Consider the following 24,869-nt stretch of genomic DNA (forward strand, 5'->3'; position numbering starts at 1 on the left):
GTGAGGGGATTGAAAGCAGATGTGGAAACACTCAGAAGGCTTTCTGGGCCATCTTGTGAAACTCTCCTTTCTGGCAGCAGTCCCTCCAGCTGGGCTCCGCTGCTGTGCTTCTGTCCTGCCCTGCCCTTGGGTCCCTTCCCCTTCCCCATCAGGCTGTGAGCGCTGGAGGACAGGAACTGAGCATGGCTCAGCCACACAGGGGCCTGGCACAGGGTGGGCGGGTCACATGAAACATCAGCCCTTCAGCCCTTGATGCCTGACCTATGGTGCATGATTTTATGTGGTGCTGAGTAAATGGATTCTGATAAGGACATGCAAACCCACCACCATTTGGCTCCAAGCTCCCTTTCTAGCCTTTTCTCTCCCTTTCCACCTCCTTGCCTTTGGCCATGCTGTTCTCTCTGCCCGGAATGCCCTCTCTGCCTCCATCTGTATGTGCCAAAAATCTTACCCATCTCTCTCCTGAAATGCTCTCTATTCATGAAGCCATTCTTGACTCTTCCAACCCAAAGGGATAGTTCCTTAAACTGCTCTCCGTCCTTTCTTTGATTGTTTCCTCCTTTATCCCTTCAACAAGCAGCTATGGAGCATCTAAGTGTTCTGGGTACGGAGGAGTTCAAGATGAATAAGACGCACACTCCATCCCCGAGCGTCAGTGAGATAGGCTTTTCCCATAAATAAAATCCTCGGAAAATTAAAAACAAAATTTTTTTTTTTTGCTAAAATTATCCCAGATATTTCTCCCTGAAGAAAAACAGCCAGGAAATGGGTGCTTCCTGTTTTCATGAAATAAAACCTTCTAAACATCTGTTGTTTCTGGTGACAGCCATTGTGTGCGACTCCCAGGGCTCCAAACACCCCCGGATAACCCGGCAAACCCCAGACCTGCGCTCTCCCGAAGGCTCTATCCGCACTGGCTCCAATCTGCCTCTGGAAATGCTCCCATAGTGATGTCTGGTGGTGGAGTGTTCGGACCAGTGTGCTTTTATCTTTTCTGTCCTGTGGTCTTCCCGAGGGACATTCACCTCTTGACAGAGGGGAAACTGAAGGAGGCGGGGTTTGTTTAAAGCCTGTGACAGCTGCAGAACGGGTCTGAACCTGTTTGAAGGACCCCAGAGGTTGTTCAGGCTTGAGGTTTCCTCCCTGGCTGGGCCTCAGTTTCCCTGGAGAGCATTACAGACATACCCACTGCAGGTACAGACAATCCCCAGAAACTGGGGGCAGTGCTGCCCCTGAGGTAGAAATTGGGGATCTGGGGGTGGTATGGGGGGCTTACTTCACACTGTCTGTGTGCTTTTGCATTTGACTCCACAGGCACAAATTATCTATCCTGAAAAACAGACAAATAAAACCATACCTGCTGGTCTCCTAGGGCCCTGTGTCCACCCTCCCCCCACTCCCCCGGGAGACTCTGAATCAACAGGTCTGAGCTTTTATACTTTTAGGGAGTGTCACCAGCCACCCTACTGTGCATCTCACTTGTGAATGCTGGACAGGCCAACTTCCTCATTTTTCAGATGGGGAAACGGAGGCCCGGAGAAGAGATGTGTCCGAGGTCGTCGGTGAGTGAGTGGCAGGGGCAGGATTAGAACCTGTGTCCCTTGACTCTTGAGTGTCACTGCTCAAATACAGCTTAAAAAACCTAAAACCAAACCTGCCGCCCTCAAGTCGATTCCAACTCTTAGCGACACTATAGGACAGAGTAGAACTGCCCCGTAGAGTTTCCAAAGAACACCTGGTGGATTTGAACTGCCAACCTTTTGATTAGCAGCCACAGCTCTTAACCACCACGCCTCTAGGGTTTCCAAATACAGCTTATACCGTCTAAATTCACAACCGGAGGGCGATCCAAGGGGAGAGGAAAGCCCACCAACAGTAATGCACTGACGGAGGAGGCAAAAAAGATGTGAGGTTAAACCTTCCAGAGAATGTCAGAGCTCGGAAGGAACCTGAGGGGCACCTGGGCTGACCTCCCATTTTACAGATGAGGAAGCTGAGGCACAGAGAGGGGAAGAAGCTTGTTAGTGGCAAAGTGGGGACCTGGATTCAGGTCCCATTTCTCAAATGTAGCCCCCTTCCCAGGAGGGGGACAGCCCCCCATTTACCAAACAGCCCCCCACTTCCCTGAGGCTACTTGTTTGGACAAGCACACTGACAACAGAAAATTCCAGGGGCCCAGCTCTGGCCCCCCGCTCAGGCCCTGGGAAACACCCTCTCTCCTCTCCTCACCCTCGTGACCTAGAACCACTTGCCCCTTCATTCAGAAGGCTCTGGGGCAGGAAGGCAGAAAACCTGGCTCTAATCTGGATTCATGCAGCCTTGCAGTGTAACTTTGGGAACACCACTGCCTGTCTTTGTGCCTCAGTCCTTTCATCTGCAAATTGGGAATGTGAGATGGTGTTTGGACTAGATTAGCAGTTCAAACCTTGAGTCATGGCCAGTTTAGTGGATGTTGAAATCAGTTTAGCAGATGGCCCCCAGCATTTAAAAAAAGAAAGAATTGGAAAAGAATAGAAAATATCCAAGGGCATTGCATTACTTTGTGAATTTCTTGTTTCTGGTGTGTGTGTTTACTGAGTCATGGCATAAAATGTATTTTTAATTGTGAGTCATGGCCAAAAAAGTTTGTGTCTGATGCTGCTTCCATACCCTTGGGGATGCTTCTGAGGCAGGGTGTGAACTGGGAGCTCTGGAAGGGGCCAGAGTGAGATCTGAGGTTGGGAAGGCGCAGCGGCGCCCTCAGGATGCGGCCAGGCCTCCTGTCCTGCTCAGGGACAAGCCTCTGCCTCTGGCTCATTCTGAGTGATTTCCAATAAGGAGATAACACATCCAGTGAAGCCTGAACTGTTAGCACTGGTAATGAGCAGGCATCCTGCAGGGAGGTGATAAACGCCTGTCTCTCCGGGGAGATGGGAGACGCTGTTGGGAGGAATGCAGGCTCCGGTATACAGTACCAAGTTTAGGGGCATTAATTGTCTTTGCCGTTTTAGGCTCTGGGTAGGAATGAGGAGGCCACAGTGACTCCCCACAGCAGGCCTGTATGTGTGTGCAATGGTGTTGGGAGACTGGGGTTCAAGGCCCATTCATTCTCATTCATTCATTCCACACACACTTATTGAGCACCTTCTGTATGCCGGGCTCTGTGTTAGGGGCTATTCTGTGTTAGGGATCCAGAGTCATGAATCTACTAGGGAGGAGGATGAAGGAAGGCACCCACATTTATGGGCCACCAACCTCATGACAGACACTGCTTGTTGCTCCTATGTCCATGATATGATTGCTCACAATATCCTGAGTGGGGGATACTACTATCATCCCTAGTCTACAGATGAGGAAACTGAGGCTCAGAGAGGTTATGTAACTGGCCAAGGTCACACAGCCAGCAATGTTGGGACTTAGGATCCTAGGCCTGTCTGATGCCCAAGCTCACACCTTCAGTCCCCTAACCCCTGCCTAAGTGGGAAAAGTCCATGCCTGTGACCCTCTATCTAGTTTCACTAGGTCTCTGGAATGCAGAATCTTACAACAGGAATTTGGAGAGCATCTTGTCTACCTCTTCTACTTTGAAGAAGGGGAAACTGAGGCTCTGAGAGGAGCAGGGAAGGCCCAGAGGCCCGCAGATAACGGTGGCCGGGCCAGTCAGGGATGATGAAGTGGCTGAAGGAAGGTGGCCCGAGGGGATCGTGTGCCACCAGATCTCGTAGCCAAGGTCTATCTGGACACGGTCAGTCCCAGCTGGAGAGCCAAGTCTGGACACAACATCTGTGCTAGGCCTCGGAGGAGGCGAAGCCGCTTTCCCTGTGCCTCCCCGAGTCCTCGCACTGCCCTCTGGGGCCGCACAGGTGAGCGGACCCCCTCCGCCTGACCCGAGCTGCATTTTGGAGAGTTGAGGCAGCTCCCTCCTCTCCCAACAGCTTCTCTCCAGCCTGGGCAGCCCGCTAACCACATGCGTCCCCCAACCCACAAATCCCATAACATTGAATCCTCTGTATTCTTCCCAGAGGCAGATTCAGCTGAGGGAGACTGCAGGCCTACTGTGTGCTGGGCACCCATTAGGTGCACTCATACTCATCACCTCCCTCAGTGCTGGTGAGGCGGTGCTGTCTCCATGAACCTTCTAGCTCTGTCCCCCTGGAAAACTGATAAGGGCAGACTGTCGGCTGTGCTACTAGATGACCTTGCCAGGGTCAACTGATTGCCAGGGTCAACTGCATCTGTAGTGGGAAAATACTGATGGGGACACACACTTCGGTGTTTCCTGAGTTACTGGCCATGCCCTTTGCAGGGACCCTAGAATCTAGGCCTAGGGATTTGTTACAAGAGATCCTGGCTCCTGGAGGGCAGAGGCTTTTGAGCGAGAGCAGCTCCCCGACCTACCCTCTGGCCGGGTGGGCAGGTGCAAGGACTACTTCCATGGAAGAGGGCACCCCTGCTGCCTTGCTGCCAGGCTGTGCCTCCTGCCCTGTGTCCTTCTGAGCAGACCTGGACAAGTGTGGCCTATGCTGGTCTTATGAGTCTGAACCTTTTGGAGCACATTAGGAGACAACCCCAGTGTGGTGCAAGGAAGCTGAGGCTCAGTGAGGTGAAGTGACTTATACTAGACGCCCCCAGCTGACTGCACTCCCAGGCTCCAGTCCCCTCTGCAGGTCCCAGTGGCCTACCTCGGGCCGCACGGGGTCCTCAATGCCCACCACACAGATGCCGGTGAGGTCATTGAGGATGCTGTTCTCGTTGTCCCAGTCGGGCTCGGGGCTGCTGGGGAAGTCACGGTAGGCCACGCAGATGGTGCGGAGCCCGTCACAGGCCATGGGCTCAATCACCTTCTTCACCATCTCGTCCCGGTCACGGGGCCGGAAGACCCGGGGCTCACCTGCCCCGTTGAGGATTTTGCAGCACCTGTGGGGAGCATGGGAGGGCGATGGGTCAGGCCCAGCCAAGGGCCCAGGGAGTCCTCTCTCTGACTGGCTCGGAGTCTCCTCCTCGTCCTCGGTGATGCCCAGATGTCCATGGCCCATCAGCCAGTGCCCGCCCCGGTCCATTTCCCATAGTGCTTCAGGGCTGGGAGCACACAGGCCAGGCCCCTGGGTCTAGGGAGGGATGCAATTAGAACCACTCAGAAAGAAACCGGGCAGCTTGCTCAGAAATATCTGCTAAAAAGAAACCGGGCAGCCCTGTCGCAAGTATCTGCCCCAGAGTTTCTAACTCAATTTGTCTGGAATGAGTCCAGGATTCAGTGGTTTTTTAAAAGCTCACTGGGGTGTTCCAGTGTGCAGCCAGGGTTAAGAACCACAGAGCTATACCAATCCCCTCAATGCACAAGTGGGGAAGCTGAGGCCCAGAGAGGGGGAGTGACTTCTTAGTTCTCCAGACTTATTTCTGGCACCTGGAGTAAGAAGAGACTCACCAGCAATGAAAAGAGCTACCACCAACCAATTCTACCCTAAGGGGAGTGAAATAAGAGAGATCTAAGTGTGATAATGGGTAGAACTTCCTGATGATCTCATTGATTTAGGGAGGAGGAGGAGGACTCTAGAAATTTTAAAGAGAGCACAGTGCAAAGAGCACTAGGCAAGGTCTTGTTGTGTGACCTTGGGCAGGGCCTGCCCCTCTCTGTGCCTTCTGGGGCTAGATGACTCCTCCAGCCCAGCCAGGCCTGCTGCTAGGTCCTGTGTGACCTGGACATCCCAGCTCCCTACGAAGGGCATGGCCCTTAGCCCAGCACCCTGCTTTGTAGAATCTTCACATTCTGCCTATTTGCTTAAGATTTTTCTCTTTGATAAAAGAAAAGCATTCCAGATAACGTTGGAACCCCTCTGTTCCCCTCCCCGCTGCACCCACTGCCGCTTACTTCTTGAGCACGATCTCGGAAGCACCCTTGCTGTACATGCGGAAGCTCTCGTCGGGCAGCTTGATAACCGTGCTCATAGACTTGCGCACGGAGTTGAAGGTGTACACTTTGTACAGCTTCTCCTCTGGCATCTGGATGCGGACGGGCTCGTAGTCCTGCTTCAGGTCCAGCACGAAGCCCAGCAGGCCGCACTCTGTCTTGTTGCCCACCTGCCGAGGCAGGGCGCCCTCCTTCTCCGGGGGCTGCAGGAGAGGCAGGGCGGTTCAAACACAGGGCAGGGCCAACCCAGGGGGCCCCACCTCCGCTGCCCCCGAGCTCCGGAGCTGCCGCCTGATGTGTGTGTGGGGTGGGCCTGGGCTCCGGGTACCAGCCCCTGCCCACCTCTTCTCCCCTCAGGTAGGCCCTCTGCCCACCCCGGCACCCTCAGTCTCCTGCATCCCAGGCCCAAACCTGGCTCAGGATGGAAGGAGGGGAGCAAGATCAGCTTTTAAAAAAGTATGAACTATTCCAAACATAAAAAAGTACAGAGAATAAAATAATAAACAGCTGTGGATCCACCACCCAGCTTTGTAGAATCTTCATATTATGCCTATTTGCTTAAGATTTTTCTCCAGAGAGGATGTATGTAAGAAAATGGTCAAATATTGGCAATTTTATGTAGTTCACCCTAATTTGTGTATGTATGTACATATACGTGTATATATACCAAACGAAACCCGTTGCTGTCTCATGGCCACCCCATGTGTGTCAGAGTAGAACTATGCTTCACAGGGGTTTCTATGGCGGATCTTTCAGAAGGAAATCACCAGGCCTTTCTTCGGAGACACCTCTGTGTGGATGTGAACCTCTCACCTTTCGCTTAGTAGCCGAGGGCTTGTTTAACCATTTGCACCACCTAGGGGACGCTATGTATATATGCACACATATGTACATATGTGTAGTGCTGTTTTGCATGTTGAAAACTTTATAAGAAGGAGACCACACATGGTCCTGTAACTTGCTTTACTCATGTAACACTCATGTTGATTGTTTTAATTTGTTCATTTTTAACCGCTGTATAAATTCCATTGTATGGATAAGCCACAATTTAGTTGCCCAATCTCCTGGCTCTCCCTTCCCTTCCTTCCCTCCCTCCACTCACTCATTAAGCACCTACTAAGAGCCCTGGTGGCGCAGTGGTTAAGAGCTATGGTTGCTAACCAAAAGGTCAGCAGTTCGAATCCACCAGCCGCTCCTTGGAAACTCTATGGGGCAGTTCTACTCTGTCCTATAGGGTCGCTATGAGTCAGATTTGACTTGATGGCAACGGGTAAGTGCCAGGTAAGGAGCCCGTGACTCAATGGTTAAGTGCTCAGCTGCTAACCAAAAGGTTGGCAGTTTGAACCTACCCAGCAGTGCTGTGGCAGAAGACCTGGTGATCTGCTCCTGTAAAGATTACAGCCTAGAAAACTCTATGGGGGCAGTTCTACTTTGTCACAAGGCGTTGCTATGAGTCGAAACTGACTCAATGGCACTTAACAAGAAGTGGCAGGTGCTGGGGCTCTAGGAATACCACAAGCTCCTGCCCGCCAGACTCTCACTGCATCTCCCCAGCCCCTCCTCTTCCTTGTGTGGCTGCTGAACACAGACTGCTCCATACCTCTGTGCCTCTGCCTCTGCTGTTCCTTCTCTGTACCGTCCTTCCCCTTGCCTGCCAGGCAAACTCCTCAAATATCTCAAATAGCTCAAATATCTCCTTCTCTTTCAAAACAGGATGGTTTGAAAGAGTAAGAGTTGGGGTCTCCTCCTCTCTAGGTTTTCAGGGCTAGCACAGAGCCCAGCATACAGTAGGCACTTACTAATTGTTAGCTGATGGCTCAGTGAAAGGCCAGTGTGGTGAGGGGGGCACAGGTGAACAGGTGAGACAAGGTGCCCCACGTGAGCTCTGATGGTGGGATTGGCAGGCAGCTGGGGGGAGTTCAGATTTGCATGCAAATTCACCTCCCACACACCTGCACGCCCATGCACATGCCCACGCATGCTACTAAAAGAAAATTCATATGCAGCAACTCAGGTGGAGGTAGATCTGGGAGTGGGAAAAAGCCGCCCCAGATAAATCCAAACCCTAAAGAGATTTTGAAGAGGAAGAAATCCCCATGAATGTGCCTGGGTCCCCCACTAATGGCTGTTCATGGGTTTCAGACCAGCCTTGCCCTAGGAGCCCTCTGGATCCTCACCCTCCACCTCACTTGTGTTGCGGAAAAGAGCAGACCAGGCAGGAAGAAGGTGAACAAACTCGAGAAGATGCCAGCATGGCCAGGCTGTACAGGGGACAGGGCCGACCCTCCGTCAGCTCCCAGACATGTCCCTGACCCACTCCCTGCTTCTACAGTCAGGGCTCAGGCCCACGGAGCAGACCTGAGCCCTGTGGGGACATGGGCATTGAAACTGACCCTCAGTCCCAGTGGTCCAGAGACCCAGGGATGCAGGGAAGGAAAGAGACTTAGACCCTAAGCCCATGACCTCAGTTTCCCTGTCTGTAAAATGTAGAGGTTGGGGCATATGATCTCTGGCAGAGAGAGCACCCAAACCTTTCCTTAAAGCAGGCTGTGGTGAGGGATGGCAGGGCGAGGAAGGGTTTGGGGTCCCTCAGTGGGGCGGGGCTGGGAGCCATGGGTGGGGGGCCAGGTTCAGGGTACCCTCCCCAGCTCCCACGGCCAGGCTGAGTGACATCTCCACCATTTGGTGCCTTGTTAAGGCTACCCGCTCCAGATGAGATCTGATCGGGAAGCAGAGAACTCTGATACAGATTCCCATTTCTAGCATTTGGGAAAAGATATTCTATGCACTTCCCTTTGTTTCTGCCATATGCTGTTATGTTGTGCTCTTAAACTTTATTTATTTATTTATTTGCAATTTTATAATCAATCTTCTGGAGAGTTCCAGAGGTTTATGTATTTTCCACAGCAATTTATTTTCCTCCGCTAATGAAAGCAAATGACGGCGTGGAGGACTTAAATAAAAATGCCTAATTAGTTATTTGCCCAAGAGAACAGAACAGTCATGCCTGCAAAACACCCGGCATTTTATTACCCTCTGTGAAATATTTTAATTTTCCTCTAAAAGAATTTGAAACAATCCACGGCTGCAAATGGCAGAGCTGCCTCCTCCGTAATTCAGTTTGTTCCTCTGAACTTAAGATCTGAAATCGCCCACATGCGGTACTAAGAAGCAGGGGCCCTCCTCCTTTTTTCTTTTGGCTTTTTATTCTGACAAACCCAGAGGCTTTGGTCTTGCTGTAGACTCTACAAGAGCCTTTTTGCCTCCAGGGCTCCAACTCTGTAAGGAAGTGAAGGCGTTGGTGGTGTTCCTATTTTGAGAGGGAGGAAACAGGCCCAGGGAGGGAAGTGACTTGCTGGAAGCCACAGCCTGGGGAATACCAGGCCTGAGGCTGGCCCCCAAGCCTCCTGATTCCCAGTTCGGAGATTCATCCTCCACATTTCCCTGTGGGGGTGCTCAGCCCTTGGGGATGCTGGGTGCAGCCAAGGCCGTAACTTTGAGAGGTCAATTCATGCTCCTGTTGTGGGATGCTGGGGAGCAAATTGGGCTGAGATCAATGAATGATGACTTGAAAAGCTACGAGTTATAAATTACATCTGCAAAAATGAGATAAAAAACTCCACAGCTTCGGGAATTGCAATATGATGATTTTTCTGAATGAGTTAGAAAATGACTTTATGCTAATTGGCCATCTCTTGTGACCTACCCAGCTCCTGCTCATCCTTCGAGGATAGGCACTGGCTGCAAAGACTTCCCTGACACCCCCAGGTGAACCACAAATCCAACCTCAACAGCAGCAGCAACGACCATTTTTTGAGTGCCTACTGTGTGCTCAGGGAACATTGATGGAGTGGTAGAATTCTTATCTTCCACGTAGGAGACCAGGGTTCATTCTAGCCAATGCACTTCACGGACAGTCACCACCTGTCTGTCATCAACCCCACTTGCGTATTGCTATGATGCTGAACAGGTTTCAGCGGAGCTTCCAGACTAAGATGGACTAGGAAAAAAGGCCTGGCGATCTACTTCTGAAAATCAGCCAGTGAAAACTCTATGGATCATAATGGTCCGATTCACAGCAAATCATGGGGATGGCACAGGACCAGGCAGCATTCTGTTCCATTGTGCACGGGGTTTCCATGAGTTGGAGGCTGACTCAGTGGCAGCTAACAACACTATGTGCTCACCACTTTACTAAGCTCTTCACAAGCATCATCACAACTCCCTAGGAGGCAGAGACTGTTGTTATTCCCATTTTACAGTTGTGGAAAGTGAGGCCCAGAAAGGCTAGGTCACACTAGTAAGTGGCAGAGCTAGGGTGTGACCGCAGGCATTCCTGGCTCTGAGCCCCATAGCACATGCTCTCCCAGCAGCCCCTGCTTCCTCGCTAGCATTTGAGATCGTCTTTTCATTAGTGACCCGGTTGGTGACTGGTTTAGAGACCAGGAAGGCAGGGGCTGTGTGTGTTCTGCCCATCCCTTTACCCCAGCTTTAGCATGGGGCAGGGGGGTATCCAACAAATGTTTGCTGGATAAATGAATGATTCTGTGTTCGTATGTGGGAGGTGCTGCCAATGGGAGGGCAAGATAGGACGGAATTTTGGCAGAAGTTTGGCCTCTAGAATTGTCACCTAAGGGTCTGTCTTCCCCAGGAGCTTCTTGGGTGCCAGGCTGCTAAGGATTGTGAAAGAGGAAAGCCCTGCCAGGGAGTCACAGGGTCTTCTCCGGAGGCTGGGGAGGCCCCACATTGGTGCGGGTGTCCAGGAAGACACACCAGGACAAGCCCACACGGGGCCATGGGAACCCCCTGCAATGTGGTGACACTGCTGGAAAGCAAACTCCTTGGGTACGTGTGCTGGTGAGTGGGGTGGACCACAGGGGTTAACAGCTCTGTCAAAAATTGGAATTCCCATCTGGGTCGTTTGCTTTAAACTCTTCTCCCAGAGTTGGTGTTTGCAAGAAACCAAAACCAAAACTGGTTGTTGAAACCAACAGGAGGATCCCTGCCTCCCTGGGATGTTCAGACCCCAGAACTTCACCCCCTACCACTATCTTAAAGTTCTACACCGTCACTGCCAGGGTCTTCCGTACCTCCTGGCACCCCTGGCTTCGCCGGAGCCCAGTCCAGGGCATGGCCTGACTCAGGGGGACTTGGAGATTCATTAGAATATTAGATTGAGCCCTGGGCTTGGAGCCAGGAGATCTGAGTTCAAGGTTTGTTTCTACTTCTCAGAGTCACTTCCCCTACCTCCGCCCTTCTCCTCGGCCCCTGCCATCTGCCCCGGTTCTAAGATTTATGGGAAACACAATAAAGCAGACCCTCCCTGTCTTTCTGGAGATATTGGGGCTTCCTGGGGGCCGGTGGCATCACGGCCCCCTCATTTTCGGAACAGGGTATGCTGAGGACTTGGGTTTTCTAATCAGGTGAAGCTTGGCTTATTTATTCAGGAAAAGTGTCCAGCGAAGGAGATCCTTCTTGGCTCCTCCCTCTGGAAACATTTCAGGGACTCCAGGGATATTTGTTTTTCTCTCCATAGCTTATGTGTTCAGAAATAGGCCATGAATACCCACCGCCCCCCCCAAAAAAAATCAGCTCAGCAAAAACTCATCCTCAGTTCAGTAATTCAAATCTCAACCACTGTGTCAACCTACTTTAAAAGAGGCCTCATAAAATACAACATGAACGTCCTCTCGGGTGGCTTCAGGTTGCAGGATAAATGTAGGTGGAAGAGGAAATTGTTTTCCCGAGAAAGTGCAGGGCCTCAACCGTGTGAGGAGAGAGCTATTTCCATCTTCAAGCTCAGCTGTGCTCTGAGCAGCAGCGGGGCCGGGAGGAGGAACTAGTGGAAATCTAGATGTTCAAAGAGTCGGAGATGACAAAGGAAATCTGAGGGTGTGCCAGCATTTCTTAGGCAGGGAAGCAATTTCTGACTAAAAGATGATTCATGGAGCTTCCCTTGGAGGGCAAGTTCAGTTCCTAATGAGTAGAAACATGGTGGGAAGAACAGAGCCTCCACCATCGTCAGAGGTGATGGGGGCTGGGAGGGAGGCTGGCTTCTCTGAGGGAGGCTGGCTTCTCTGAGGGAGGCTAGCTCTTGGCCTCCCTGCCCGCAGCCTTGCACCACCCTCTCCCGTGCCTGGAGTGGTTTTTCTGAGCTCGGTGATGAGAAAGCCTATGAAGAGCTTATCTGCTGTCCCTGAGTTTGCCCCAGCCCTCCCAGCCTCCCCTCTCATCATTCCGGCCTGGTAGTAATACTCAGGTCACAGACCACCCATTGTTTCCAAAATGAGTCCTGTATCTTCAGGTCTCAGGCAATGGAAACCCCAAGGATCACAAGGTTCTGATCCCATTGTACGTGAGGTCCTCATGAGTCGGGGGCCAACTCGATGGCAGCTTTCCCTCTGCCTTGGATGCCCTTGCCCCTCGCCTGCTTGGGGAACGCCTCTAGAATTTCTGGGCTCTGGGTCCAACTCAGGGCAGGTCATTGATGTTTCCACAACTCCGTTTTTTTTAGCTGCAAGATGGGAATGGTCCTATTTGCCCTGATTATCTGAAAAGAATGTGGAGGGTCAAGCAAGTTAGTGGCTGGCAAAAACTCACTGCAGAGAGGCCAAGCTCAGAAATGATGACAGAATAATAACTAACGTGAGCTGAGCACTTACTACGTGCCAAGCACTGTGCTGAGTGCCCTGTGTGCATGGCCTCATTTGACCTTCACAGCAACCCTTGAGGCAGGCACAGAGCTGCCCCGGTGGGTGGGCATGGAGCGGTGAGCTGCACAGGCTCGGTGTCAGATAGGCTGGGCCTCTTATCCACTGTGAGACTCTGGGCATGTCCCTTAACTGCTCTCAGCTATAGTGTCCTTATCTATGAACTGGAGATGCGATATCACCTACTTCATGGGTTGTCGTACAAGACAGCATATGTTAAGCACTTAGCATTGAGCCTGGCTAAGTGAATGTTGGAGGCAGTGATGGTTCAGTGGTAGAATTCTCACCTTCCATGTGGGAGACCCAGGTTCGAATCCTGGCCAATGCACCTCATGCACGGCCACCACCCGTCTGTCAGTGGAGGCTTGCATGTTTCTATGATGCTGAGCAGGTTTCAGCAGAGCTTTCAGATTAAGACTGACTAGGAAGAAAGGCTTGAAGTTCTACTTCCAAAAATCAACCAGTGGAAACCCCATGGATAACAAGAGTCTGATCCTCTTGTACATGGGGTCGTCATGAGTTGGGGGTTGACTCGATGGTGGCTAACAAGTGAATGTTAGCAATTATGATTCACTATATGATCACTTCACAGATTGGAAAACGAAGGCTCAGAGAGATTAAATAACCTGCTCAGGGTTACACAGGTGGTGAGTGCTGGAGCTAGGGTTTGAACCCTGGCCTGTTTGACTTCAGAGCTCTTAACCATTGCTTCCTGTACTGAGTGTCAGGACATCTGGGTTCTAACTTCACTAACGGAGTGCCTGGGGACAAGGCCCTTTTCCTTTCTGGGCCTCAGAGTAAAATGAAGGAGCTTGAGTAGGTGGTCTCTAGGTTTGTGAGTCCATGTAGACTACACTCACACAACCCACCCTCATCTAGTATTTTCCTTTTTAGACAGAAGGTACTAGCTAATCAGAAGGTCTCAGGATCAGTGCAACCAGGCTGGCTGAGGGAGGTTGCAGAAGAAACCAAATGAGTACGCTGGAGGTGCTAAGAGAGCACTAGTGCTGTCCATGGGACTGAGTCTGGGGCCAACTCCTACCTCTTGCTACTACAAGAAGAGGAAAGCAGAAGGTAAAGGTATCAATTCTGTTCTGAGACCCCCCATTCATATTGACCCACCCAACCATCCACACATCCATCCATCCGTCTATCCACACATCCAGCTGTCCATCCGTCTATCTGTCCATCCATCCATCCACCTATCTACCCATCCATCCATCCATGCATCCATGCATGCACCCATCCATCCACTTATCCACCCACCCATCTATTCCTCTCCCTACCTACACGTCATCCCACCATTTACACATCTATCCATTTATTCACACATCAATTCACTTACCTTACCTACTTACCCACCCACTCATCCACCCAGTATTTCCCAGGAGCCTATGCCCAGGGGCACAGAGATAACTCAGTTTTCAAGGAGCCCACAGCCTCCTGGGGCATCAGACAGCAAGAAGATACAGAGGAATTAGTGGTATTGTGGAGGGGGAAATACACGTGTGGGAGCCCTAGGCCAGGTTCATTTTCCAGTCAAAGCTGAGGGTAGCATGGGGAGGACAATGCATGCCTTTCCTGCCCTGTCTCCTCTTGCATGTGTCAGGAAGTCTTGCAGTCTAGATTTCCCAGCTTGGTTTGGTGAGTGGCTAGACCTCTTGCCTGTACTGAGCAACCCCTACATCTTCACAGTCTTCATCTGGGCCCAGGAGGCAGTCCCTGGCCTCTGGACCCCAGGCTTCCCTTCCTAAGACCACAGTAGGCAAAAGATGCTGCAGGATTGGTTCTCAACAACCAAGAACCTGGTCTGGGCATCCTAACTCAATAGCTGGCTTCAGGGTATCCAGGGCATGGGAGCCAGGATGCAGGGATTCTAGATTGGCTTTGCCACTAACCGCCTGTGTGACTTTGGGCAAAACCCTTTCCCTCGCTAGCCCTATGTCTATGCTGTCTACTTATTTATTTGTTAGCCTCTGCAATGCTACAAGCGGACTTCCCTTTCAGTGGGTAATTTTATGGCAGAATAACAACAATGACATCACTAATCATGTTGAAGTGCTGTATATGAGCCAGGCACTTTCCACTTATTAACTCATTTCACCCTCACAACAAGTCTATTATTTCCCCAAGAAACTGAGGCATGGAGAAGTTAAGTAACACTCACACAGCTAGTGAGGGATTTGAACCCAGGCCATCTGCCTTCACAGTATGAGCTTTAACCACTACCCAGTCATACCAGGGCCCTCTGCTGTCCCTACCATACCTATGGATGTCAGCCCCAGGCAACAAGAGCCTGGAAAGACCAAGAAAGTGAGGCTCAGGGATCCTAGGATGTCTGGGTTCAAGGGACAGAAGGGGACACTGGTGCCCGGAAGGGCCAGTGACTTGGCTTGGGTTATAAACCAAGGATCCCTGTTCTCTGGTCACCCAACTCTCTCCTGTCTCAGCAGCTACACATTCTCCCCAGGTGGACCATCTGACCCCTGTCCTCGATGCCACCTAGACGCCCAGACTCAATCAGCCAACACCTGCAAATGAGGTTTTAGTTTGCTGCCAGTGCTACGGAACCCTAATTGAGACTTCTTGCCGTGGAGATACTTCCGCAGCCCTCTCGGTAGATCCTAGAACTCCCTTTTGCTGTAGTTCAATAAGATACATCTCAATCCAAGCCCACCTCACAGGGCTCTGCCCACCGCGGGCCCCCACCCCCCCACCTGAAGCCTGCTCTGGGAGTCGCCTTGCTCCCTCTCTGCCATGTGGGCAGGACGAGATCATTCACAGTACCTCAGTTATTTTAGGAAGGCTGGGGAGCAGAATAGAGTATCCCTGATCTCCCTTGATTCCCAGATGGGGAGGGGGAGGAGGGGAGGGGGGGAAGAAGACAAAAATCGTCACTTCTGGGTATTAGCCCCAGGGTTCTCTGTCACACGTTGGCACGTGTTGTCCCGACCTACTTTCCCCTTTTATGAATTCTGCCTCCGTCGTCGGCAGCTCAAGAGTGAGGCGGTGGCTGCTGAGCTGCAGTGGAGTATGCTGTTCTTGCAGCCCCAGTGTCTGTGGGCAGAGCCGCCTCCCCTCTTCCCAACACCAGCTCTGGGACCCTTGCTGCTGACTCATGCTCTTCTCCCCATTTGAATAAAGCAGCTGGTGGTTCGCACAAACCCAGCCTGATTGGGAAGGCTGGAGCTGGCTCATTGGCAGAAGGGAGAGGTCAGGGCTAGGGCACATTTGGAGGCAAAGCAAAAGAGTGCAGCGGATCCCCCAGATGCTCACTCGGCAGGAATGCCCGACATCTGGCTGGAGCTGACATCTGGATGGGCAAACTCATGTTTCTCTTGACTTAAATGCTGCCTAATTATGAAAAGACAACCTGTGCTTCTCAACCCAATAAGGATAACAGCATGATGAGTCCAGGCAGCTTAGCTGAGACAGTAATATGAGAGTTTTTCTCATCAAAACTAGTAATACTACTGCTATTACTAACAATATCTTCTGTGGTAGATTATGAAAATGGCCACAGTTATTCGCCTCTCTGAATCCATCCCCTTTGCAAAGTGACTTTGCAGCTACTTCCATCAAGAGGTGGAGTCCACTTTCCCCTCCTGCGTCTGCAGTGAAGTGATTCTGGGCCAGTTCAGAGTCTTGGCCTCAAGAGGGCTTGCACACTTCTGCTCTTTCTCTTGGAATCCTGTTGTCAGCATGTGAACAAGCCCAGATTAGCCTGCTGGAGAAGGTGAGACTACACAGAGCAGGCCATCCTAGATCAGCCTACAGTCCTGCCAAAATCAGCAAAGCCTCCACTGGAACCACCACGGATACATGAGGAAGCCCAGCCTGCACTGTTGACCTACAGAATTGTGAGATAAATATGTGGTTTTATTTTGAGTCACTAAGTTTTGGGGTAGTTTGTTATGTAGCAAAATCTAGCTAATAAAAAGTTTTTGTTTTTGGGAAGGGTCAATGACAGGATTTAAAAAACACAAAAACAATCCCTTTTTTTTTTTTTGTCATTGTTAAGGTTAATTTACTTGTCAACATGGCTAGGCTATGATGCCCAGTTGTTTGGGCGAACACTAGTCTAGACGTTGCTATGAAGGTATTTACATATGGTTGACATTTACAATCAGCTGACTTTAAGTAAAGCAGATTACCCTCTGTGATGTGGGTGGGCCTCATCCAATCAGTTGAAGACCTCAAGAGCAAAAACCAAGGTTTCCCAAGGGAGAAAGATTTTGCCTCAAGACTGTAGCGTAAACATCCTGCTAGAGTTTCTAGTCTGCCTGGCCTATGGATTTCAGACTCAAGATTGCTGAAGTTTCCAATCTGCTTGGCCTATGGATTTTGGACTTCTCTGCCCCACAATCAAGTGAGCCAATTCTTTAAAATAAATCTCTACCTACCTACTTACCTACTGCATATATAGGTATATATTGCATGACAGTGGTGCAGGCCTACATTGGCGATGTCCACTATAAAGAAATATATATCTATCTCCTATTGGTTCTGTTTCTCTGGAGAACTCTGACTAATACAGTCACACAAACATAGCAAGGTCAATGGAATACTAAGTAAAAGAGAAACAAGTTGCTCACTCTCTGATCATTCCCAAAAATATCAGAAGGATTTAAAAACACAAATCACAGTTTAGTGGTTCCTCAAAAAGTTAAACATAGAATTACCATGTGAACCAGCAATTCCACTCCTAGGTATATATCCAAAAGAATTGAAAGCAGGAACGTAAACCGATACTTGTACACCAATGTTCATTGCAGTATTATTCACAACAGTTTAAAGGTGGAAACATCCTAAGTGTCCATCAACAGATGAATGGATAAGCAAAATGTGGGAATATTTCTCAGCCATAAAGAGAAATAAGTTCTGATACATTCTACAACATGGATGAACCTTGAAAACTGTGCCGAGTGAAATAAATCAGTTACAAAAGAACAAATACTGTATGATCCCACTTACATGAAATATCTAGAATAGGCAAATGTATAGAGACCAAAGTTTGTTAGTGGTTACCAGGAGCAGGTGGGAAAGGAGGATTCATTGCTTCGAGGACACTGAGCTTCTGTTAAGGGTGATGGAAAAGTTTGGAAATGGAACATGCTGATGGTTGAACAACACGATGAACATAATTAGTGTCACGGAATCGTACACACGAAGAAAGCTGGAATGGCGACTGTTTTGTTACATATGTATTTACCACAATAAAAAAACAAAACAAAACGAAAACCATGAATCACTTTGCTCAACCTGCCCAGTATTTCTGCATCATCCCATGGATGTCACTCCCTCTAGTGGCTCCCTTTAGTGACTGCGGCTGGCACCACTTACCAGGACCTTAGTGGTGTAGGCGCTGTTGATGGCGATGGCGTTGACTAGCAGCTCCATGGTCTTGGCGTTGATGGAGCTGGGGTCGGGGATCTCCTTGTAGTGGACGTCACCGATGTAGGCCTGTACCACCGTCATGCGGTTGGTGGTCAGCGTGCCAGTCTTGTCCGAGCAGATGGCCGTGGCATTGCCCATGGTCTCACAGGCATCCAGGTGGCGCACCAGGTTGTTGTCCTTCATCATTTTCTGGGGGCAGAGGGAGGTGAGAAGGTGACAGTGAGCAGAGGGAGCTGGGGGCTTTGGGTAAACACGCAATAAATGAGGCAGAGCTCCCACGGGTGGCCCTTTGCTTCCTACACAGGCAGAGGACCTTGGGGGTTGCCCCCTCCTACATGCGGAATTTCTGGATTTCTGTGTGTGATCCTTTTCCTTCTCTTTCACTTTCTGAGCCATTTAAAATATTTGCTTCATTGTCTTTATTACTTCTGATTACATAAGTAATCTACATTCTTCAGGAAAGATACAATAAATTAAGATTGGGTCCTCACTGACTACTTCAATTTTTTTTTTCCTTATGCTATAACTTAAATAACTGTTCCATATTTGGTCATGGAGTTTCTGAAATGTACCATCTTTCACCGTTGCCTGGTTTTCACGATCACTTTGACTTCACCAAACGTAATAAATGTAGGCTATATCGTTGTTGTTGTTGGTGGCCGTCGAGTCTGACTCACGGCGACCCCATGGGTGTCAGAGTAGAACTGTGCTCCACAGGGTTTTCAGTGGCTGATTTTTTGGAAGTAGATCACCATGCCTTTCTGCCAAGGTGCCTCTGAGTGGATTTGAATCGCCACCCGGGGGCTGCATATGTGCTTATACACATATAAAATATCCGGAAAGATACATCATAATGTAATTATCTCTGTGTGGTGGAATTACAGGAGACTTTTATTGTCTTCTTTTTTACATCTGTAGATCCTGTTTTTCTACAATGAACATGTGTTACTACTCACATAATAAACGCCACAAAACTCACTTTAAATATAGATACACGAAAAGGAAAAAGAAAACAAATTAGCCATAATGCTACCACCCAGAACTGATACATTTTCTTATATAGCAACAACCTTTCTTTTTTATTTATAACAAAAAATGAAATCCCACTATACATGTTATTATCTATTTTCTTTTATACGCCTCCTTTTCTCTCTGCCCCGGCTGTTCCCCCTAGCGTCTTCCAGGTACTCAAGTAAATAATGCAAATAAAATAATTCTCAGGAAACCACCATTCTTCATGCAGGCCCTGCTGACATAGTGACCCTATCTGGCAAGGAGGGACGTGAAAAGCTGAGAGAGGCTGAGTCAGATTGAGTTCTGGTCTGTGCCTAGGAATGTAATTTCCTTTATTCTTGCTCACTATAACTCTTTGTAACAAGGGTAAAAATGAATCACAATTAGTATAATTTTAATAGAAGTTTATGTTACTAAAAAATGAGTATTGGTAGGATTATATGCCATTGCAGTTTCTCTTATTATAATTTGTGATAATAGTAACAATAAATGTATGTTGAATGGATGATCAACAGCAATTTGAAGCTGCAACACACTTTATATCTTGCAAAGCCCTTCTGCATTTATTTTCTTGTCTGATGTTCTAAGAATCCCATGAGATTTGCAAGGATTCTTGTAATCCATTTTGGCAGTTGAAGAACATGAGGCAAAGTGACTTGATCAAGATTACATACCTGTGAGCATTAGAGCTGGGATTTGAACCCAGCTCTGTTTAACTCACAGCCTTGCTCATTCCTTTGGTCTATCTGTTGGGCTTAAGATTTTTTTAAGCTTGCGCTACCCAGTATGGTAGCCACATTTGGTTACTGGGTACTGGAAATGTGGCTAGTCCGAAGTGAAATATGCTGTAAGTGTAAAATACACATTGGATTTTGAAGACTTATTATGAAAAAAGGAATGTAAAATATCTCATTAAAAATTTCATATTGATCACATGGTGAATTAATAATAAATGGGACACACTCGGTTAAGTAAATTATATTATTAAAATTAATTTTCTCTGTTTCTTTTTACTTTTTTTTTCTAACATGGCTTGCTGTTGTTGTTAGCTCTTGTCGAATTGGCCCCTGATTCATGACGACCCCACGCACAACAGAACTAAATGCTGCCCAGTCCTGTGCCATCCCCATGATCCGCTGTAGATCAGACTCTTCTTATCCATAGGGTTTTCGTTGTCTGATTTCTGTAAGTAGACCTCCAGGCTTTTCTTCCTAGTCCTTCTTAGTCTGGAAGCTCCACTGAAACTGGGTCAGCATCATAGCAACACACAAACCTCCACTGACAGACAGGTGGTGGCTGTGCACGAGATGCATCGGCCTGGAATCGAACCTGCGTCTCCAGCATGGGAAGTGAGAATTCTACCACTGAACCACTACTGCCCCCAACACGGCTACTAGGAAATGTAAAATTATACACGTGGCTCACGTTTTATCTCTATTGGACGGCATTGCTCTCTAAGTGGTCACCCCTGTTCTGTTGATGGCAGCTCCTAGGAGGGTAGGCCCAGGCTCACAGAAGGAATAATTTGCTTCTCCTGGGTTGGGGTGCTACACTGAGATTATCAAGGGACTGCACAGGTAACATTACCAAAGACAGGTGAAACCACCGATGCTAGAGGTATTAACTGCAGAGCACGCAGAAGGCCAAACGTGTCTGTTTGCACGTGAGTCCCAAAACCAATTCTGTGCGACTTTCAAGGAGACCCCCAGCTCAGATGGGTGGCTGCGGGGTCCCTACGCATCCTCCCCAGGGCCCCAGGCCCCTGAGGTGCATTGTGCAGTGACCTGCTTGGGCTTTGCTTTGTGGGATGGAGTTTCTCCGAGGACCTTAAAACGGGGAGACGGTAAGCGCCGTCTCCTTTACCCAGAGCTGCCACTTTCTGGCACCCGCCGGGAGATCTCTTTTCTGTATGAAATTACATCGGCGAGTCCAGCCCAAATTCTGGCTTGGAAACTGATGCGCACCGTGTCCTTGGCAGCACTGCCAACTTCTCAAGGTGAGCGCCTTGTTTGTAAACATGGCCCTGCCTCCCCTGCAGGACACCCTGGCATGGGTAACCAGAGCTCAGGGTCCTGCCCTCAGAGGTGGGCACCACCGGGGAAAAGGGAAGAAAGTGAGACGGGGCTGTGAGAACCTGAAGGGAGGCCAGGCTTGAAGTAGCTGCCCCAAAGGAATTGGACTGGCAGGGCTCACAAGACACCAGGCCGCTCCGCCCAACACCTGGGCTCCAACTGTGAGCAGGTGGAGGTGGGCTTTGCCATCAGTGCTGAAATTAGGAATGTCCCTCAGTTACTCCTGCTTCCACAGTAGTCATTTACAGACCCATCGGCCCTGCCTTTAAACTTATTTTAAAACATCTTATGCTTTCAGTGTTGATGGCTGTACAACTCTGGGAATATCCTGAGAACCCCTGAATTGTACACTTTAGATAGATGAATTGTATGGTATATGAATTAGATCTTGATAAAGCTGTTAAAAAAAAGAAGAAAAAAAATCTTATATTTTCAGCCTGTACCCCAAGGTGTGAGGGTTTCCATAAAATCAGGATTCCTTTTTGTTTGAGGCTTACTTCTTTCAAACTTTTAGGGAGAACCTCTGAGCTCAGTTGCACAAGCATTGCAATTGCTATGCTGGGGCCTATGACTTCCATGGCCAGATTTCTGCTTAAATTTGGTGGGATGGGTTTTGGCCATCTACATTTTTTTTTCCCCTAAAGTTGAGTTGATTGCTAGTGTTTAAGCCCCGAGCCAGCCCCTACTGGGGAGCTTTTATATTAGGGCGAGTTTATATTAAAGTCCCAGTTGTCACTGAGTCGACTTCAACTCACGGCAACCCCATGCGTGTTAGAGTAGAACTGTGCTCCACAGGGTTTTCAGTGGCTGATTTTTCGGAAGTAGATAGCCAAGGCTCTGGGAAGTGAGAGGTATGCTCAACCCTCGGCAGCAAGGGCTCTGGGTGGACTTGAACCTCCAACCTTTGGTTAACAGACAAGAGAGACCTGGGTTGGACCCCTGGCCAATGTACTTCAAGTGCAGCCACCTCTTGTCTGCCAGAGGAGGCTTGTGTGTTGCTATCATGTTGAAAAGGTTTCAGTAGAGCCTCCAGACTAAGCTGGATTAGGAAAAAAGACCTGGTGATTTATTTGAGCCAATGAAAACCCTATGGATCACAAGTGTCTGATCCCATTGTGTACAGGATCGCCATGAGTCGGGGGCCAACATGACAGCTGCTAACGACAATATATTAAAGTCCAGATTTATGTCTTGTCTTGAAAAATGTAGGATCTGGCAAAACTGGGCCTGTATCTCCACAGGGTGACACATGGCTGGGCTGGGTAGCGGCCATCCCTTTAGCCAGGGCATCATTTTCTGGTTTGCTGCAGGTCCCCTGCACTCCCTAAGGCACTGAGTTTTGGGATTCTTCATGCATCCTCGCAGGGCTCCCACTTGTGTCCACCCCTTCCTCTAGCTCTTCTCCCAACCCCAGCACTTGCCCCATTGACCACCCTGGCCACAGGCCCCGAGCTGGGAATAGCCCCTCTCAGCCAAGGCAGGGGCTGCGTCAGCTGCTGGTTCTGCTTCCCCTTCTCACCTTCACCGAGTAGGCCAGTGAGATGGTGACGGCCAGAGGGAGCCCTTCAGGCACGGCGACCACCAGCACTGTCACGCCAATGATGAAGAACTTGACGAAGTACTGCACATAGACAGGAGTGCACTCGGGCAGCCACGGCTTCTTGTTGACCACGAAGGTGTCCACGGTGAAGTAGAGCACCAGGATGATCACCGTGATGGCCGACATCACCAGGCCTGCAAGGCAGGGAGACTGCTCAGGGGGACTCTTGGGGGCAGGGGGCTCTGGGAAGGGAAAAGTGTGCTAAACTCTTGGCAGCAAAGGCTCTGGGTTCAGGCGACCTGAGCTCACATCCCAGCTCGGCCACTCACTTGCTTTGTGATTGGATCCTCACACAGTCCCAGTTTCCTCCTCTGTACAATGGGGATACTAGAAACAGGCAAGGCATCATGTCTGGTAAAACAGAGGGTCAGCAAAAACGAGGGAAACCCTCCGTGAGATGGACTGACACAATAGCCGCAACAATGGACTCAAACACACCAATGATCGTGAAGACGGCGTGTGACCAGACAACACTTCGTTCTGTCGTACATAATGTCGCCATGAGCCAGAGGTGACTCGACAGCAACTAACGACATAATGGGGATGCATGTTGGCTTCCCACGGTTTTGTGAAGATCAAGTGAGGTAATGCATGGAAAGTGCCTAGCACAGTGCCTGACACATAGTAGGTGCTCAACATATGAATACATAAGGACTGTTTGCATGGAGCTTTTACACAATAATGGGGTGTAGTTGTTATCATGTATTTACTCATTCATTCAACAGACTCCTTTTGAGCACTTGCTATGTGCCAGGCACACAGTAGTTCCTATTCTAGGAACTCAGGATAAAGCAGCAAAGGAGACAGAGTCCCTGCCCTTGGCAGACAACAAGCAAAAAAACAAATACATGAACAGTACGACGTGAGGTACAGAGAAATGCTATGAAGAAAAATGACAGGACGATGCGATCGGAAGTGACTCGGGATGGTAGCGAGTGGCTACTTCAGCTAGGGTGGCTGTGGAAGGCACCTTGGAAGAGGAGATATTTGAGCAAATAGCCGAAGGATGAGGAGGTGCAGCCCTATGGTGACCTGGGGGAAGAACAGTCCAGGCAGAGGAAACAGTAGGTAGCCATTTTTTATATGAGGAAACTGAGGCTCAGAGAGAGGAAGTGATTTGCCCAAGGCCACAGGTCAGTGCGACGCTGTAGCTGTAGCAGGTGGGACCAGCCAGACCCCCTGGTACCCTTCCTGCCAGTTGGGTGCACTCCCCCCACCCACCTGCCGCAGGTTCTGCTGGGAACTGCTCACCTGCAACCCCCTCCTCTGGAGGGTGCACTGGGGAATTGGAATCCCTATCAGGAGGTGCCTGGGAGTGCACCCCCGATTTGATGGCCAGTACCCAATGGCTGATGTACAAGAGTCCAGCCCCCTTGCCTCAAGGGGGACAGACCTGCAGGGTTAATTATGCTCCAGAGCCCCCCTGTGGGGTCAGGCTGGGGCAGGGGTTTCTCCTGGAATCTCAGTTTTCTCTGGCTTCTTCCTGGGCCCTGTCTGGCTCTCCTTATCCTTTACAGGTTCTACCTGAGCCTCCCCCCTGCCCCCCACTAAATCATTTGCCCACCCATCTCAGGCTCTCCTTTTAAAGAATTCAGCCCAAAAGGGAGGCTGAGGTGGGATTTGAACCCAGAAATGCTTGACTGTGAACCCCATTCTTGGCAGGGGAGGGAGATGGGCGTGGACTTTGCAGGCCATGGGCTGTTCCCGTTGCTTCGTTTCCTGTCCCCCACGCCCTGTTTCTGTGGAGTCTTCTGCCTGTGACGGTGATGGTGGGGTGGAGGAAATCCCTGGGCCCATCTTTCCCCACTCCTAGCCCCAGCTGCAGAGCCTCAGAGCCACTGCATCTGTCTGACAGTCGAAGGGGTGGGAAGCCAAGCTCCCAGTGCCGCGAGCTGTCACCAGGCCTTGAGTTTAAATACAGGCATCCAAGCCTGTAATTTGCCTCCCTTCCCCACGCTGCGGTGCCTATAATTAGAGCTGGGAGACAGCACAGAGGAGCAAGAAGCTAGGTGGGGAGGTCTTGGTGTCTGCATGACCTTCCCTGGGCAGGGGGCCCAGGGCAGGGGCTCACCTTGCAGCTGGGCTTGGCTTCCTGGGCTAGAGCTGCCGCACCAGCTACCGCTTGCAGCTACCAGCTCAGTTGGGAAGCCTGGCTTGTTGTGCTGGGGCTTTTGGCACTGCCCTTGACC

General features: G+C 49.9%; 1 protein-coding gene across 3 annotated transcripts in view; it reads right to left on the reverse strand.

Annotated features, from left to right (window-relative positions):
• The window catches only part of ATP2B2 (ATPase plasma membrane Ca2+ transporting 2), a 203,507-nt gene that overhangs the window by 29,132 nt on the left and 149,506 nt on the right, over positions 1–24,869 (reverse strand). For all 3 annotated transcript variants that reach the window (XM_004368329.1, XM_004368327.1, XM_004368328.1), the window contains 4 exons: positions 22,600–22,814; positions 17,941–18,183; positions 5,849–6,090; positions 4,662–4,896 (listed from right to left, as the gene is read on the reverse strand). In XM_004368329.1, the coding sequence (XP_004368386.1) occupies positions 4,662–4,896; positions 5,849–6,090; positions 17,941–18,183; positions 22,600–22,814 (935 nt within the window). The remainder of the gene's footprint in view (positions 1–4,661; positions 4,897–5,848; positions 6,091–17,940; positions 18,184–22,599; positions 22,815–24,869) is intronic.

Source organism: Trichechus manatus, unplaced genomic scaffold (genome assembly GCF_000243295.1).
Source record: "Trichechus manatus latirostris isolate Lorelei unplaced genomic scaffold, TriManLat1.0 scaffold00001, whole genome shotgun sequence".
NCBI lineage: Eukaryota > Metazoa > Chordata > Mammalia > Sirenia > Trichechidae > Trichechus > Trichechus manatus.